General features: G+C 52.2%; 1 protein-coding gene across 1 annotated transcript in view; it reads right to left on the minus strand.

Annotated features, from left to right (window-relative positions):
- Nucleotides 1-4,100: 4,100 nt before the first annotated feature.
- Nucleotides 4,101-17,397, minus strand: part of OTUD7A (OTU deubiquitinase 7A) — a 387,396-nt gene continuing 374,099 nt past the window's right edge. The window contains exons 12-14 of the mRNA XM_046010022.1: nucleotides 16,162-16,276; nucleotides 15,902-15,986; nucleotides 4,101-13,547 (exon numbers count right to left, since the gene is read on the minus strand). Coding sequence (XP_045865978.1) covers nucleotides 12,111-13,547; nucleotides 15,902-15,986; nucleotides 16,162-16,276 — 1,637 coding nt within the window. The 3' untranslated portion in view covers nucleotides 4,101-12,110. The remainder of the gene's footprint in view (nucleotides 13,548-15,901; nucleotides 15,987-16,161; nucleotides 16,277-17,397) is intronic.

A 17,397-nucleotide genomic window follows, 5' to 3' on the forward strand; every position in this document is an offset into this window, starting at 1 on the left:
ACTTTGGTGGAGTATCGGGGGACGTATAGAACTTTTCAGGATACCCCATCAAAGTGAAAAATACATCATTCTACCCCCCAAAAGAGGCATGACACTTGCTGACTTTTGGATTTTGAAGGCAACCTATGTGCTCTTTGGGTGTGCTTTGCCAATGCATTTTTTTACCAAGGCATTAGTAAGGCCACCAGTTTTGAGTGGGAACCCCCTGGGCCTTATCCTCTAACAGACCCAGTGGTGCTCGAGCGTTCATGGCCAACAGCAATGCTATAGGGAACCCCAGAGGGCGCATCATAGTACAGACTCTAGGGCTCTGGAACAAAGCCATGACCTCTGCTGCATTTAACTGTTCTCCTTTCTAAGAAACAGCTGCTGGAATACTGCTGGTCCGGGTAGGGACAGAACAGCTGACCAGAGGACATGGACTGACTTCATAATCCAGAGCTGTGCAGCATGGGCTGGGTGTGATCTGGTCCGCCACCCTCTGCAGTCTGTCATCGAGCAGAGATGGCGCCTAAGAGGCTGTGATCGAGAAAGCCCAGAAGGCACATGTCATTTGCTTGAGCAGGTGGCTCAGACCCTGTGACATGTTCTCTTGCTTCTTACCTCCTCTCCTTCAATCGATGCCTCATGGGCAGTTCCTTAGGACCAGATGGCTGAGCAGGCCTGCTTCCAGATGGTTCTCTGGGATGTGCTGGTTCCAGCTGAGAGCAGGCTATGAGAGGTACAATCCCAGTCTGGAGTGTCCTTGAAAGACCGTGGAGAAGGGAAATCATCCTAGTGGACGAGACGTGAGCAGAACAAATGTTTCTCTCTTTTTTGGGCTGAAAGACAGACAGAAGAATTAAACCTATACTAGTAATTCTTCACAGGGATGGTCCCCCTGTCCCCAACTTGAGGACGCTGGCAATGTTGGGAGGACATTTTTGATGGTCACATCCGGGTAGAGGGCACAACTGGCATCTGGTAGTCAAGGTCAGCCAGGGATGTTGCTAAACATCTTACAACATACACAGGACAGTTCCCTACAGAAAAGAACTACTGAACCCCAAATGTCACTCATGGCAGTATTAAGAAACCCTGACCCACACTGGGGCAAATACTTCGATCAGGAACATTGAAGGAACAAGATTCAGAGACTGGTGATAAGGCGGTATGGGGACAAAGGGAAGATGTCTGTTGATGGCTCTCTCAACATGTGCATAGAGCATGAGGATACTTGTGCCCCATTTTTATGCTCCTTAAAGGTACCAAATGCAGAGAAGACTGCCAAGAATCAGGTGAACAAGACGGCATGTTCTGTGATGTCGGCCAACCCTTTCCCCAGCCATCCCGATGTTTGCTCAATGGGCCTCTGTGGGGATGGGGGCTATGGATGAGCACAACACCCAGATTTCCTCTCACCAAGGTGGTCCTGGAGACTGCCCTGCTGTGCCATTGCAACTTCTGCGACCAGCACAGAGCTCATTGATTGCGATAGCCAGCCAGACCCCTGGTGGCTGGCTGATCACACCAGATCCCTTCCATTATGGAGGGAAAGCAATTTCCCTTCCCTGGAAGAGATGTATTCTGGATTCAGATTTGCCCTTTTGGCAACGCTTACACCAAAAATGACTAATCATGGACGTTGTAAATGCCTTGTTCACCATTATGGTATTCCACAGGTTCCTGCTAAAGATTTTATTTATTTATTTTCAAAAGAAAGAGAGAAAATAGAATGAGCATGAGTGGGGGAGGGGAAGAGGAGGGGGGTTAAAGACAAAGGAGGAAAGAATCTCAACCCGACTCTGCACTGAGCACAGAGCTGGACGTGGGGCTCCATCTCACGACCCCGAGATCATGACCTGAGTGGAAACTGAGATTCGGACCCTTAACCGGCCGAGCCACCCAGCCACCACGATGTGGTTTCTGATGACAAATTTTTACAGCAACGGGATCGTGCACATGGAATTCACTCACTACATATCCCACTGACCCAGAAGCAGCTGGCCTTCTAGAGCCATGGAATGGCCCATTGAAGATTTCCTTATGATGCCAGTGGGGAGACAGCTCCCGGAAAGGTGGGAGTTCTGTCTTCCAGAAGGAGTTTATGGTTTGATTCAGCAACTGCCGTGTGGTGGTGTCTGTCCCGTGGCCAGAACACACGGTCTGGGAAACAAGGGGTAGGTGGGAGAGTGACTCTTGTCACCGCTAAGCATCATAACCAAGAACCAAAGCTTCCCTGCCCCATACCCCAAGCTCTTCTGGCTTGTAGGTCTTAGTTATCAAGGAAGGAGGACCTCAACCCAGTCTACGCAGTGGCGTGACTGGACGGGAAGCTGACACCGGGCCGTTCTGGGTTTGTCAAACTACAGCATCGATGAGAAGAAGGGAGTCACTGCATGGGTGGGGGTTGGGGACTTCATTATCAGGGAAAACGTGAGCTGCTGCTAGCCCGTGGGTGCCAGGGCGTTGATGTCTGAAATCCAAGGGCTCCTCGGGGTGCCCTTAATTATACCCACATCCCAAAATAAAAGTTAATGGTAAACTCAGCAGGACTGCTGAGGATTTGGACCCTTCAGAAATGGAAGTGGGTGTTATCCATCAGGTAAAGAATCCCAGCAAGCTGACCTTCTGACGGAGCGCAAGGGTCATGGAAAGAAAGTTATGAATATCAGCCACGGTCCCACGGCCAGGGACAGACCAGGCGACTGAGGTAGAGAGCTGTATCTCCTTACTTTCCTCCATGCTCGGTGTGTGTATATTCGTGCATGCAAACACACGTGTGGGCATGCCCACATACATCTGTGTGTATCGTGGCCACGTACACATATGCATGTATCCATACATATGCGTGTGCCTAGACAGACACACGGAGGCCGACGACTTGCTCTTTCCTTTTGCTTCCAGTTCCCGCCAGCCTTGTCCTGGCAATACTCCCTCACTTGGCAGCTGCCGTTGGTTCTAATTTTGTTTCTCCCCCACGTGGAGGGCCCTGCAGAACCATGCACCCCCAGAGACAGCAGCCCCTCCTCCGAGATGGGAACCCAGCCCCGCGGGGTTCCTCCTCTGGACCCCAGAAGCAGAGGCACTGGTAGGGCAGCCTCCCTTTGCAGAGGTCTGAAGCCAGGTCTGTGCAGTCCACCCTCTTCCCCTCTTCCCTTGCAGCTTTGAATGACCGGGCCTCTCCAGCCTCGCTCCCCAGCCAGCCCTGTGCTGAGCTGCTTCCCACAGGCGCTCTCACCACAGGGCCTCTCTGTTCCCTTTTTGTGCATTTGATCTACTTGTTTGTCCAGTTTCCCAATTTCTTTTCCCCTAAATGACACACAGGCTCCTTGATTTGGTTGGGGACTTAGAGCTCCTGCTCTCGAATCCCTCATTTTAAGAATCCTGGCCTGGCTTTCTGTCTCCCAGTGCAGGGTTCCCGTCCCCTCCCATACCACGCCGGTGGTAGAATCTGCCTTTCCTCTGGGATTCTCTGGCTGTCCTCAGAGAACTAAGAACATCAGGACCAGACATGGACGAGTCTTACTGGCCTCAACGCTGATCCCAGGTGTGTGTAGAGGCCATTGGCTCAGAGGGTCCCATAGGCCAGCTGAGCATCGTTTCTTTCCTTCTGTCCATGCTAATTCACATTGCCCTGCTCCCACTCCAACCCCAACCTTCCGCAAGAGAGATTCCATGAGGCCGGCTGTGAATCCACTTTCATCCTCTATGCTACCTGGTGGTATCCACTTGCTCACGTTGCTCCCTCCGGCATACATGGGTTAAGAAATATCCTGTCTGCGCTCCTGGGTGGCTCACGTGTTAAGCGTCTGCCTTCGACTCTAGTCATGATCCCAGGGTCCTGGTTCGAGCCCTGCATCTGGCTCTCTGCTCAGTGGGTGTTAAAAAAAAATCCTGTCAATTTCATTCAGATAGAATGTGTCATGATCATTTTTAAAAGGATCGTTTTCTGTCTCTTATACGATGAAACTGTGATAACTGGTTTATAGCTCATCTGATTTAAAAACTGCTGGTGTGAATGGATGCCGGATAGAATCTTCTCCCTCTGGGCCGTAAAGCTTTTCTTAGATACTGTTTTACCAGGAACACAGGAGCGAACAAATAATTGGACCAACCAGTGCTTTACAAACATGTTAATTTTATTGAGTAGGCATGAAAGCTTCTCTCTGTGTCAAGGAATGGAGAAGCCGTGTCACACGGATTACAGAGCTATTTTTACTTGAAATAATCTTTCATAAAAGAAAGAAATGAAATACAGTTCTTCTATAAAAAGTGCAGTAGTCATTACTGGAAGTTTTCCAAAATGAAAGCAAGATTTACTACATATTGCAAAAATTGGTTTAGTGCTTTAATACTTAATAAAGTAACAACCCGACCACCAATGACAGCTCTTAGAATGGGTTCCTTCTCCAAGAATGGACCAGATGGAAAAGAGTATTTGCACTGAATGAGAATGAATGCTCCCAGGTAGACAAGGGCTCTGGGTAACTTGGTCAAAGTAATGGGATTTATGATCCGTTTTTGCCTCCGTGTTCTCTCTCGTCCACAGGAATCGAGCAAATCGGGGAAACAAAGCAATGTATTTCATCCCGAAATGGGTCAAATAAGTGAAAAAAGAAAAAAAAGAACAGAAACAGAGAGATAACATTCACTGACTCTTGTAGCCAAATGCATGTTTGATGGAACAAAGCAATTACACTTCGACAGCCCTCGGTTAAAACAAGACCAACTTAATCAAAGATGATGGTGAACAGGGTTCAGGCTCTGCGGCAAGGCTGTGAGCATATTCGGGCCAGCCTCCCTGCACCTCTAGTAGCCCCTCTGATGGCGTGGCCGAGGACCCAGGCTTCCCTCCTGTGTCGAATGGAGACCGGCTCTGTCAGAGGTGGAGTCTGCCTTTCTACTGAGGCTCCGGGCCATGGCGGATCTCCGACCATGATCATGGTTGTGTTATTAGTTTTGGTCATAAGTTAGTGGAGACAAGTTGCCCCACTCCTGCCTGCCAGACTGTAATTCTAAATCAGGTGTTTGGATCCCATTCCATGCAAGCGGGAAGAATGTGTAGAAAGAACTTAGGCAGACCACAGGGCACCTGCCCCTGGAGAAAGGTTGGAGTGGATCGAGGGGGCAGCCCTGGGAAAGCCTGTGTTCTGAGTACTGGCAGGAGTGTGCCCCCAGCTTGTTAGGGCAGCAGGGAAAGGGACGCTGTTTATTTGGCAATTTAAGCAAAGGTCACACATGTGTGGGCCCACTTACTGTCTGCCGGGCAGGTGCAGAGGGACTGTTATGAAGGGGACCTCACATCCCCACCATGAGGGACCCTAAGATATGGCACCCAGAGAAACGACAGCAAAAAACATGGAAGGGGGTTCAAGAGAAGGACAAAGCCTTTTAACTAGGCTACAGTAGGACAAAGGTCCTATAAGAAGCTTGTAACAGTATTTTGCCAACAACTCTTAGAGGAAAACACATTTGGCCAAAGGACCTGGAAGTAAACACCAACGTTAGGTAGTTGTGAAAATCATCCTGCAGAGGTGGGCAGTTCAGAGGAGGAAGCGTCCCTCCCCTGCTGGTGAGTGAGGTCGCCTGACTGCATTTGACGGCCTCCTGCTCTGGGGGCGGCCAGGGCCAAGGAGGCGTGTGTTGTTTGGCTCTGTGTTGTCAAGGCTCTGTCCCTCCAGCACATGCCCGCCAGTGATGGAGGGGGAGATTCAGAGGGGCCTTGGTTCTCTGCCCCTGCTGCTCCCAACTTTGTCAGTCCAGTTACCCATGCCTGCCCCCGTTATTCTGCACGAGAAGCTCCTCTTCCTTTGCAGGCCTGCTTTTGGTGACAGGAGGATGGGTCTTTCTAGTGGTCAGATTGACCTCCTTCCCTGGACTGGGTCATCCGCTGCCCCCTGAGTTTGTTATAGGAAGGAATGCCAGTCTCCTTGGAGGCACTGTGGAGGAACAGTGTCCACAGGGCTGATTATAAGGGACTCCCTAAAATGGTCCGGGCCCATAACGACATCATGGAGGTCCGTCACAGTGTGCCTGACAGTGAGAGGCACCCGGTAGGGAAACTACCCCTGCTGTAGCTTGTTCCAGAGAGCTTTCTGTAAACAGTGGGGTCTCATAGCTGTGGGGGAGGGCCACCGGGCAGGCCTTCACAGAGACATGAAGAAACCTGCCACGGTTGGGTTGATGTGCTCACTGTCCTATCTGGCATCACAGACCACAAGCTGGAGGAGCAGCCATGCTGCTTTATCAGCTAAAATTTTCCCCACTTGGGGGACAGTAGTGGACTATGGATTTGATAACGATTGAAACAGGTATCACTAGGCTTCATAGTTATCAAATAACTGATTTCATTTCTCTTCTTCTACAAATATTTATCCAGTGCCTAATACGTGTCAGGCACTGTTATAGGCACCAGGAATACAGCAGTGAGCAAACAAACAGAAATTCCTGCCCACGTGGAGCTTACATTCTATGGGAGGTTGGAGGGAGGACATAAAGTGAATGAATAATTCATATGTGCAGCACTCAGATGGTAAGAAACACACAGACAATGCACAGGGAGGTGGCAGGGAGGGTGAGGTGTGTTGTCTTTTCAATAAATCAGGGAAGGCCTCCTTGAAAGTGACATTGGAGCAAAGACTGGCAGGTAGTTAAGGGTGAGGCAGGTGGCTTGGAGCAAGGGGGGGGCGGCAGAGAACATTCCACGTGCAAGGAGGAACAGCATGTGCAAAGGCCCTGAGGCAGGCCCATTGTTGCTGTGGTGGAGCAGCTAACAAGGAGGAGCAGAAGGTCAGAGAAGTGCTGGAGTGGGAATGGTCTTTGTAAGGACTTGGCTGTTTCTTCACCGAGAGTCACTCTCCATTGTCTGTCAATACTGTCAAACAGCTGGTTTTACTAACTTATCCTCGTTAAATTAACGGGTTGCTTTGGTCTTGAGTAGATTCAGCCTATACCCTGAAAATCAACTGTAACTCTTCACCTTGTAAAGAACTGATTATATATATGTGTGTATATATGTATACACACATACACATATGTTTGTACACACGTGTATGTACTAAGGTGCTCTCTTGGTGAATAAAAAAGCGTAAGCCATGGGTATCCTTCTGTATGTACACAACTGAGGCTGGCGGGACTCCTTTTTTTTTGCAAGAATCCAGCAGTGAAAATGCAAATTTCAACAACTACTTTGCAGAATGGAATAGAAACAGTGACATGGCAAGGACTGTTTGGTGAGAAGGGCTTCTGTCCTTGGGGTTATGTGTTAAGTCGGCCCCTTGGAGTAAAGCATATCCCTATTGCAGAGCCCGCACATGCCAGTCATTTTGGAGGGTGCATGCAGGGCCTCGGCCTCCCTCTTCTCTGATGGAGGTGGTGTGGTCCCAGAAGGACTGCTTTTGGGGCTATGTAACTGCCAACAGGCCATTCTGAACCCTGCTTGGAGCCGAAGTACCAATCCTCCAAAACGCTGTACCCTGGAAGGTGCTCCATGCAGCCCGGGGTGGGGGGTTTCTTGAGGGGAGTGGGGGGTTCCCACCATGCATGCCCTGCAGGTCTTTCTAGGAGCAGCTATCCTGGACCCATCTCCGCGTCCACAGGCAGCACTGTCAGAAACACGCTCTGTGCTGGCAGAACCAGTGCTGCAGAGTAGATGTGGGGATGGATGCAGGTGGTCGGGGATGAAAGGATGAAACTGAGCACCCCCGCTTCTGCCCTGGAGAGCCACACCCAAGTGGGGCAGTGTGAGTAGGAAACGGCTGACAGTCAGGACTGAATGGGGAGGTGGTGCCCAGGGTCTCCAGAGAGCCACCATTTTAAGGCTTTCGGGAAGGGGGTGCCTTCTCTCTGGTGTCGGGACTGCCAGCCACCTCTGGGGCTTTGCACGGTGTGTCTGCCCTCAGGTGAAAGCAGAACCAGACTCTAGCCAGAGCAGAGGCCACCTCAGCAGCCCACAGGGTGATGCCACAGGGGCCAAAGTCTGGCAAGGCGGGGCTCACTCAGCCACGGAAACACATTTTTGTCTTATTTATTAGAAGCACTGAAAGAAAGAAAAAGGAAAAAAGAAAAAAACACTGTAGGAACTTATTTTGTAAAGTCCACACCACAATGAGGAGAAAGGAATCGTGTCATAAAGAAAGAAACCCCAAACATGCTTCAGCTTTTACTCCAGGTCTTGGAAGTAAACATGAAAGACTGGCAGAGATGGAACTTAACACACACATGGGTTTGGCAAAGCTTTTTTTTTTCCTCTCGCACAAATTTCCCACCACCAATAAGTACAGCCCTTCCCCCCCACCAACTGATGTGAAATAACTTTTGATAGGTTAAGTTTATTTGTGCAAAGTAGAGTGGTTTGCAAAATAAGCTTGTGGCTGCTAAGGGAGGGGGTGAGAACCATGTGCACTTGGGGTGTGGAGCAACTTTTTATCTCCTGTCGCCAAACTCCTGATGGTAAGCTGCTAGAACTAATGAATCATTTTGGAGAGTATTAAAATTTTAAAGTAACAGATCCAAACTTTTCAGAACTCCACTTGAGTCACTGGGTGGTAATAGGTAAGAGAAAGTCTGCAGTAACTTAGTGAGTATAAAGTATTCATTTAAGAGGAAAGCTACAGTACTCAAATCCATGGACAGAACAACAACAACAAAAAATCAAGCTTCCAATATAAAAGAAAACATTTACATACTCCCACTTTCAGAGGGGATGTGAGCAAATAGCAAAAAGCACTTAAACCCAACAGCCCACAGTGTGGAGCCCCTTCCCACCTACAGTTACCCTTCCAAGGGGGACAACCCTGTGACAAGGTAAGGGTGCAAAATATTGCTCTGTGGCATATTCTGAAAATAATATAAAAATAATTTCTATAGTACAGTTTAAACTTGGTTTGTAAAATTTCAACATAACATAGCATAAAGTCTACAAACAGAATACACTTAAAAACACCTTCCTTTAACAATACATTATTTAAAAAAATATCATATACCCAGGTATTGCATGTGCGGGAAATGGGAAGCAAATTACTCAAACAACATCCATTGGGGTTTAGAAGTATCTAGGATCCTTCTGGAAACATGCTCTCACTTAGAGACATCTGACCTTCCCAGAAAGGGAAGTGTGGCCACATCAGAAAAGAAGGCCATTCACAGGCAGGGTCTGCCATGCACTCCAAGTCCAGGACGTGTGCTCAGGTGGGGCTCTCAGCCTTTCTAGAATCAAGACTGGCTTTCTTCCTTTTCTCCAGTGTCTATAATCCACTTAACCTTTCCCTGATCCACAAGGGGTCCCCAAGTCACAGAAGGATATTAGAGGACTTCTTGGCCCACATGTAAACAACATAGCCGTTTCTAATAGTTACTGTTCAGCCTGACAAACTAATTTGGTTTGAGGGAACTCTGGCCAGGGACCGGGTCTAAAGAGCTCTTTTGAATGACATGGGACATTCCTGGTACACTGGACTAGAAAGTTTAATGTAACGGTAGATTCTCTCACTGTTTCAATACTGTTTAGAGGAAGGGATTCAGATCTTTCACAAAAGGAAACAGCTTTTTGTAAACAATGTGGACAAGCACCCACAGGCACCCTGGCAAGCTGAGCCACCTCATGACCACATGAAGTCAGGGGCCTTCCACATGGCTGAAGAAGCCACCATGGTGGCTGGTAGCTGGATCTTAGGCTTTTATTCATGGCACATCTATGGGTGTGGTGGGGTGGAGGGGACTTTGAAACTGGAGATAGAACATGTCACCATTAAAAAAAAATAATACCTACGGATTATACTGCCTGGTTTCAAAGGTTTTTCTCTGGTATTACAATGGACCATGTTTATTCTCAGCCCCCCACCTTTTTTTTTTTTCTTCTTTTAACCTGGCATGAGAAAGATAAAATATTTGCATAGCCAGTGTGGGAAATTTCTGGTTGGCTGTTTCAACATTAGAAAATTAAAAAAACAAGCAAATTTACTTTATGCCTTTTTGACTTCTTGTGCACATGAGTTTGGTTTCAGAACGCACAATTAAGCATTTTCAATGTTGGCTGTCTCAACCTTCTAAGAGTGAGGGGCGGGGCGAGAGCCATACTCGGTGTCTACACATGATGCAATACTTCCTGTGACCTCACAGCTTTGGATGTCAAAGCAGTTGTTCAGCAGGACACAAAGAATCAGTCCAAAAAGCTGCCACAAACCCCCTCGATGAGAGATTTTTAAAAAACTTTTTTTTTTTCTGAGTAACAAAAGAAATCCCAGTAATATGAGGGACACGGATGTTAGTAATCACCACACATTGAAAGTATTGTTCGGCGTGAAAAGTAAAACTTCCAAAAAATTTCTTAAAGATTCTATTTAATAAATAATTTTGATTTAGGTAAGGAACCACTTATGCAAAACTTGAATAACTCACTGAAAACTCCACGTGCTGTGGATTAAAAACAAAAAGGAATTACTCACAGGAGATACTCAAATTACTATAATTCTTCAAACAAGTAAAAAAAAATCCCCCCCTTTTTTTGTTTTTTATTTATTTTTTTGCTGCTCTTTATGTCAGAGGGAAAAGCATCCTTTCTGGAGAAGGAGAAGCTGGCTCCCATGAAGAGATGGTCTACCTCCTGCATTTTCTGAGGATACACCCACAGCAAAGCTGGGCGCTATCTCCTCTCTTTCTTAGGATTATTAGAAGCTATTCTAAGGCTCCTGCAGGTTTTAAAGCATTCTTTTGCTAGTGAGGATTTTACCCATCTTATCCGTATTTCTTGGAAACAAGATCTCTCCCTAGTGAGGCAGATTTAACTCCTCAGTGTCCTTGGCCAAGAACGGGATTCTCCAGAGGTAATCTTGGAAGGAAGAGGCTGCATATTGCTGCTCAAAATAGGGTAGTTAAGGACACATTTTTTTTTTCCTCAAGAAATGTAGGAGGCACCAAAAAAGGGACTGCTCAGGGATGGGGCTGCCCCCTCAATATGTTAGGGAGCCACAGGCAGGGTTACCCTACCCTGCAGAGGGGACCCCAACGGGAGTGACGCCCTTTTACCTGGCTGGACCCAGACAGATGCAGGTGGAGGTGGGGATGGGCTTCCTTCCGGGCTGCCCTCAGCCCCTTCCCCTTGGAAAGGGGCACAGGCCGGGTTTCAAAGTAGCTTAATGTGGGGGCTTACACAGTGACCTCGCCTCTCTCCTGGGGCACCGTAATCACTTCCTAGGGGCCCTCCGGCGATAGTTCACTGTGGAAGTGTCTTCATAGGAACAATGTGAGCAGGCTGTCGTCTTTGCTCATACACGGGCAATTCCAAATAGTGAGTTCGGAACCTTGCTTTTTGGACCCAAGGTGTCTTTGGAAAGCTCCTGTCACCTGAGCTGCCCGGCACCGGGAGCCATCACTACACCTCACTGCGCCCTGCGAGGTAGGTTGTCCAGTGCAGATCCTAGGACGCCTGTGGCTTTGATGGCAGTGTGAATGTTGCTCGAGCCAGGGGTTGTTTTTTGGGGGAGGGGGAACGTGGAAGGAGGTTTTGCTTATGCGATGAAGCGGTGTATTCCTAAAGGGCCCCCGTGACCACCAGACCGCGTGAGCGGGCGGCACCCTGCCCCCTGCCCTCCCGGGACTCAGGACTCCGGAGGGTAAGCAGGGGCGAGCCCGCAGCACAGCCCCCGCTGCAGTCCCGGGCTGCGGGTTTGGGGTTTGCTTCTAAACCCTGGGTGGTACCGACCGCACACGTGTGATCGCTACGCGGAAGAGGTCAGTCGCTGGGCTGGCGTGGGGGTGGGGGGCGGGGAAAATAAAGCAAAAAAAAAAAAAAATGTGAAACACTCCCTTCTAAAAACAAAGGGCTGCAAATTTCTTTATTTCTCTTATTGAGGAACAAAAATACTCTTGCAATGGCTATTGAGTTTCCACAGGTACGAGGCAGATGCTAGCTAGCACACCCACTTCCAACAGTATGACTTGTTTCCTATCCGTCTACTACCTGAGTGGCGTCAGTGTAGGTTCAGGCACCATTAGGAACGTTGGACCAAACACGTACACAGCACTGACCGAGGAGTCGCCGGCCTTCCAGTGGACCAGGGCATGTAAAAAAGACACCGACAGAATGGAAAAGGAATCCTTTATGGTAAAAGCTGGCGCGCGCGCCGCTCTCAGGGCCGGGCCCCGCGCGCCTCGCGCCGCCGCCGCAGCTCCTCGCGGTAGCAGTACGAGCAGTAGTGCTCGGTCTCGGCGCGCCCGTAGAACGCGCAGTTCTCGCGCTGGCAGCGCCGCTGCGCCAGCCCCGGGCCGCCGCGGCCGCACTCACCGTTCGAGCGGGCGGCCGGCGCGTCGGCGTCGGCGAACTCCAGGCCGTCGCGCGCGGCACCGAAGCCGTTGGTGTAGGTCTGCGACTTGTGCTCGGCGGTGCCGGCCGCCCCTGCCGCGCCGGGCAGGGCGCCGGGGACGGCGCGCGCCAGCGACTCGACCGTGTTGACAGTGCGCAGGGCGGCGGCGCGCGCCGGGCTGTAGCTCTGCGACGACAACGAGCGGTTCTGCTGCGGGTACGTGGCGCACGGCCGCAGCGCGCCCACGGCCGGCGCGCACGCGTCGTCCCGCGCGCCCGCCGCCTGCACGTGGATGACGCTCTGGCGCGCCGGCGCCGGCGGGCTGCGGCCGGGGAGCGGTCCGCTGGCGCCCGCCCGTCGCGCGCCCCCGCCGAGGCCCGGGGAGGCCGCGCCGCCCGCGGCCGCCCGCGCCGCTCGCGTGCCCGCTGCCGGCCCGGGGCTCGGGCGCTCCTTGAGTTTGAGCACCAGCTGCGTGGGCGGCCCGGCCGGCGGGCCCGGCGAGGCGCGCTCGGGGCCCGGCGCGCCCTCGGTCTCTGGCCTGCGCGTCGGCCGCTTGGCCGTAGAGGCGGCGGCGGCCGCGGCGGCGGCTTCGCGGCGTCGCTGCTCCTGCTCGGCGCTGAAGCGCTCCTGCGCGCTGGTCAGGTAGTAGCCTATCATCTCTTCGTGGAACTGGTGCCGGTGGCTGGTGAGCAGCAGGCCCGCGAAGATGAACTTGCGCTCGCCCTGCATGGCGGCGCGTAGGATGTTGAGGCTCAGCTTCACGTCCGTGCTGTACTTCCAGGCGTCGCCCCGCGGCCCGCCGCCCTTTTCGGCCGGGGAAGCCCCGGCCGCCTTGTCCGTGGGCGACGGCGTGGTCTTCTCCGACGGCGACGTGCTCGCCGACGCGCCCGACTCCTCCTTGCTGCCCTTGCGCGACTTGGCCTTCTTCTCCTTGCCGCGTTCCGGTGCGTCGCCGTTCTTGCCGTTGGCGGAGTTAGCGCGGCCCATCTTGCCGTGCACCAGGCCGCCCAGGCCGCCCATGTTTTTCTTTAGCTTGATGCCCAGCGTCTTGCTGAAGCTGCCCAGCTTGTTGGCCACGGAGTCCGCGCGGGTCTTGTCCTTCTCCTTGCGCTGCTTCTCCTTCTCCTTTTCCTTGCCGTTCTTGCCATTATTGCTGTTGGAATTGCTGCACACTGAGTCCCGATCCGAGTCCAGGGAGTCGGCCAGGGACTGCACGTCCTCCCCCACGGAGGCTGTTGGGGATTCCGGTTGTGCCAGAGGGGCCTGTAGCGGGACAGGGCCAGGGAAAGAAGGAACGTGTTTAGATAAGAGCCATCCTCACGTGGGACCAACAAAGGCAGACCACCCTGGCTCCCAGTCTGCTAAGGTGGGGCCTTGGGATCTCACTGCCCCAATCCAGGATGCCTTTTGGTGAGCTCAGGTTGCTGGTAGCCTGGAGCGCCAAGGCGGGGAGTTTGGGCAAAATACCCACCTGGCTCTGAGCTCCAGAGCCTAACATTTTAGAATTACCATGTCCAGATTCTGCCCTTCTGGCCCTGGCAAGGCTGGTCTATGACCAGACACAGGTCCCGGCTGGCCTCTAGAGCGAGAGGCCTTCTGGAAAGGCTCACACTTCACCTACATCTGTAGGTGTCTGTCTCACCTATTCATTCCAGGCAGGGGATAGACCTCTTGCCCTCACATTGGAACACATATGCCCTTAGTTCCAAGGATGACCATTTTACTCTAGGATTTCCTTTCCACAGATAGGCAATGCAGAGTGTTAAACTGATGATTCTGAAGCAGGACCTGTGCTTAGCAGGAAAGATGTTACCATTCCCAGAAAAAAGGTCTCCTAGGGTGTGAGGAGGGAGCATCACTGTGAACACCTTGGACAAGGCTCATGATCAGCAAGTAAGGAGGGCAAGGCCAGTGTGGGCACCTGGAGGACCATGGGGGAGGTGGAGAGCCTGAGAAAGGCAGTGAGTGCAACCTACTGCTGCCTTGTGGAGGTTCCTTCTTGAGGGAGGAGAGAGAATTCCCACAGCATCATTGGGTGAACAGCAGGAACCTCCTACTAGAGGCTGAGTGGCTAGAGCTGGTGCTCACCCCGAAATGGGCTTTTCCTGACCTCTAGGGGGAAGATCCTGGGAGAAGGCCCCATTGTTCTGTCATTTTATTGTTGTCCTCTCCCTCCGCCAAGCAAGTCCAAGAGAGGGGTCCAAGAGACCTCCTGCAACCAAGTCCCCAGAAGCAAGCAGGAGCCAGCCCTCACCACCTCCCAGTCTGAAATTCCTTTCTTCCTCTTCCCACCCTGTCCTGGGTCTGGAAGGAGGTAGAGGTCTCAAAATGGTTTCTCAGTGACACAGAAGGGCAGAAGCTCAGGGGTTTAGCCCAGGAAAGGGGCTGTGCTTGGTGCTGGCAGTGGCCATTGGTACGAGCTCATGAAGAAGGAGCCCTGGCTGAAATGTTCTCGGGGTGGAAGGGTTGTTGCGGGCCTCTAAATCTGACATGGGGGCCGCCATGGCTTGGCAGGGGCTTCTGCTCATTGCAGTGCTGCCCTGTGTCCCAGACCAAGAGCCTCCCGGTTCTAGATCTAGAGTTGCTGTCTTCACACCATATGTGTGTGCTAGGAGAGAACACCTCCAGCAACACGGGCATCATCCAGGCAGTTGACAGGTCACTGTGGAGCTTAAGAGGCAGGACTCTGGAGCCAGGCTGTCACCAGCTGTCCCCTTGTGTTCTCAGTATAATGGGTATCAGTACCTGCCTCCAGGAGTCTTATGAAGATTAAATAAAGGTAAAGGCTGATGTATGAAAACATCCTGAGCAGGGCCTGGCATAGCCTGGCTACCGACTCTGTGCCAGGCACCACCCTACTGTCTTCCTCCAGTCGCCCTTTTAATATTGCTTATGAGCCCCACCTCATGGCCATTGGCCAAGTATACTGATGTCTAAGGGGGTCTTTTTTTTTTTTTTAATGTAATACAATCCCTTTCACTGAGGGTTCACTGTTGAGATAACAAAAACATCAATCAGACATTTAAAGTGAATCTTTAGCATCCCCAAGCAGGGACAGAACAGACTCTCCCTGGGGGAGGAGCCCTGTGGGGGCGGGCAGCACCTCTTCTCACTGCCCTCCCAGAGGATGGAGAAGGCGGAGAGAAGGAGGGGGCGCTGAGGAATTGCAGTCCCGGTTCCCTGACTTTTCCAGGGACCCACACACAGTTTATAATTAATTCTGCTCCGCTGCAGCACATCGTGTTCCGATCTCGGCAGAGATAGTTTTGTGTTGTGACTTGCCTACGGTTTGTTTTCTGAGTGGGTGTGTTTATTCCTCCTTCTGGAGAAAATAAAGGGACCAAAGACAAAAAAAAAAAAAAAAAAATCCCCGCCAACCACCTCCCTAGCCGGAGCGCGCGCCTACATACGACACGCAAGCACGCGGGCACACGCTCCAGCTAAACCCGAGCCCCCTCTCGCCAGAGCCAGGCCGGGCGGGTGGGGGTGGCCGAGCGGGCGCTGGGGAGACCAGTCCCGGGCCAGCGTTTGCAGGCTGCGCCCCCCGCCCGCGCAGGCGGCGAGTGAGCGGCCAGGATCCAACCAGCTGGTCGGGGCCAGGCACATGCCAGGCTCACCCGGGTCTCCGAGGGGATCCGGATCCACGTCACATTCATGTAGCTGTGCAGAAGGTTCAGCTTGGCTTCTAGCGACAGGATCAGGCTGGTGAAAGAAGAAGACCGAGTGAAACGCGCCCCAGCGGGCCCGCGCTCGCCCGCACGCACCCCGCCCGCGGGCACGCCAGCTGTCTCGGGAGGAGCACGGGCCCCCACGCCAGGAAACCCGGCCACGGCCGCCCTTCAGGGCGTTGGGGGAGGGGCAGGGGGGAGGGGCTCACTGGGCCAGCCGGGCGTTGTCGTTGTCGTCCTTCCCCCACTCCCAGTCCTTCCCGGGGTCCACGGCAAAGTGCAGAGGCAGCAGCTTGTGCTCCGAATCCGTCAGGGGGATCACGGCTGGAACAGAAGAGAGAGACGCGGTGCCAGGTGGCCCACGGGCAGGCTGAGAGGCTCCAGGCCCCAGCAACCCCCAGGGAGGCCAGGAAAGGGAGTTCCAAGACCAGGTGTCTCCTTAATTAAGGAAACCGAGTGGAGACGAACACAGACCATCTGTGCCAGCAGGAGCGTTAAGAGCACAGGTGTCAAAACCGCTACGGAGAGTTTAAAATACTTCATATTTATTGTGGACGTTGAAGAGCAGTTGGAGACATCACCTGGGCTCTGCTAACGATTTGGGTCTGTCAAAAGGGAGGTACCGCGGTTGGACAGCAGACAAAAAAATAAAAAACCAAAAACCTATTGCTGTTTCTGTTATTTCGGAGGAAGGACCCAAGCCGGGCTCTTGGTCACCTCCAGTGTACAAATTAGGCAAGTAAGGGCTGCCCGCCAATCTGCTCATTGGTGAACTCATTCAATAATTCTGTATTAGCTCGGGGGGCGGGGGGAGGGGGGCGGGGAGCTCCCGCGAGGAGCTCCCAGGTAACCAAAAAATCTCATAATCTCGGGTGGTGACAAGTACCCTGCAGAGTGAACCGCAGACTCCGGGGTGGGGGGAGCTATGGCAAGCCTTTTAGGGCGGGTTAGGGAGGCTTCTGAGGAAGTAACGTGTAGGCGGAAACTGCAGCGAGGACAGACTGGCCCGCACCCAGGGATCCATTCATCACAAACACTCCGGAGTGAAACGCCCACCTGGGGAAAGTCTTGGCCCATCTCAGAAAGGCTGGGGCGGAGTGGGGGTGTTCACAGGGTTTGCCTGGATCTGCTAGAAGCTTCTGAGCTGCTGTGGGACCCAGCGCCCAGTGAGAACAAGAGAACAGCTTAAACAGCTCGCTCCTCCCCTGGGTTTACCCTCCCTCCGCCTCCTCACTCTGCTCCTCCCTCTTCCTCCCCCTCGCCACTCCCTCGCCAGCAGCCTGGTGTCATTTCCCATGATTCATGGCAAGGGTGTCACGGAAAGAACAAAAAAGCAAATAAGTAAATAAAATCTATGACTGAATACTATTAAGAGTTGACTTTCTAATAAAAAACTGCAAACACTGACTCACTGCTGCCCTCCAGTGTTGCTGGGAGAAAACGGG

The sequence above is a fragment of the Meles meles genome, chromosome 6 (genome assembly GCF_922984935.1).
Source record: "Meles meles chromosome 6, mMelMel3.1 paternal haplotype, whole genome shotgun sequence".
Lineage (NCBI taxonomy): Eukaryota > Metazoa > Chordata > Mammalia > Carnivora > Mustelidae > Meles > Meles meles.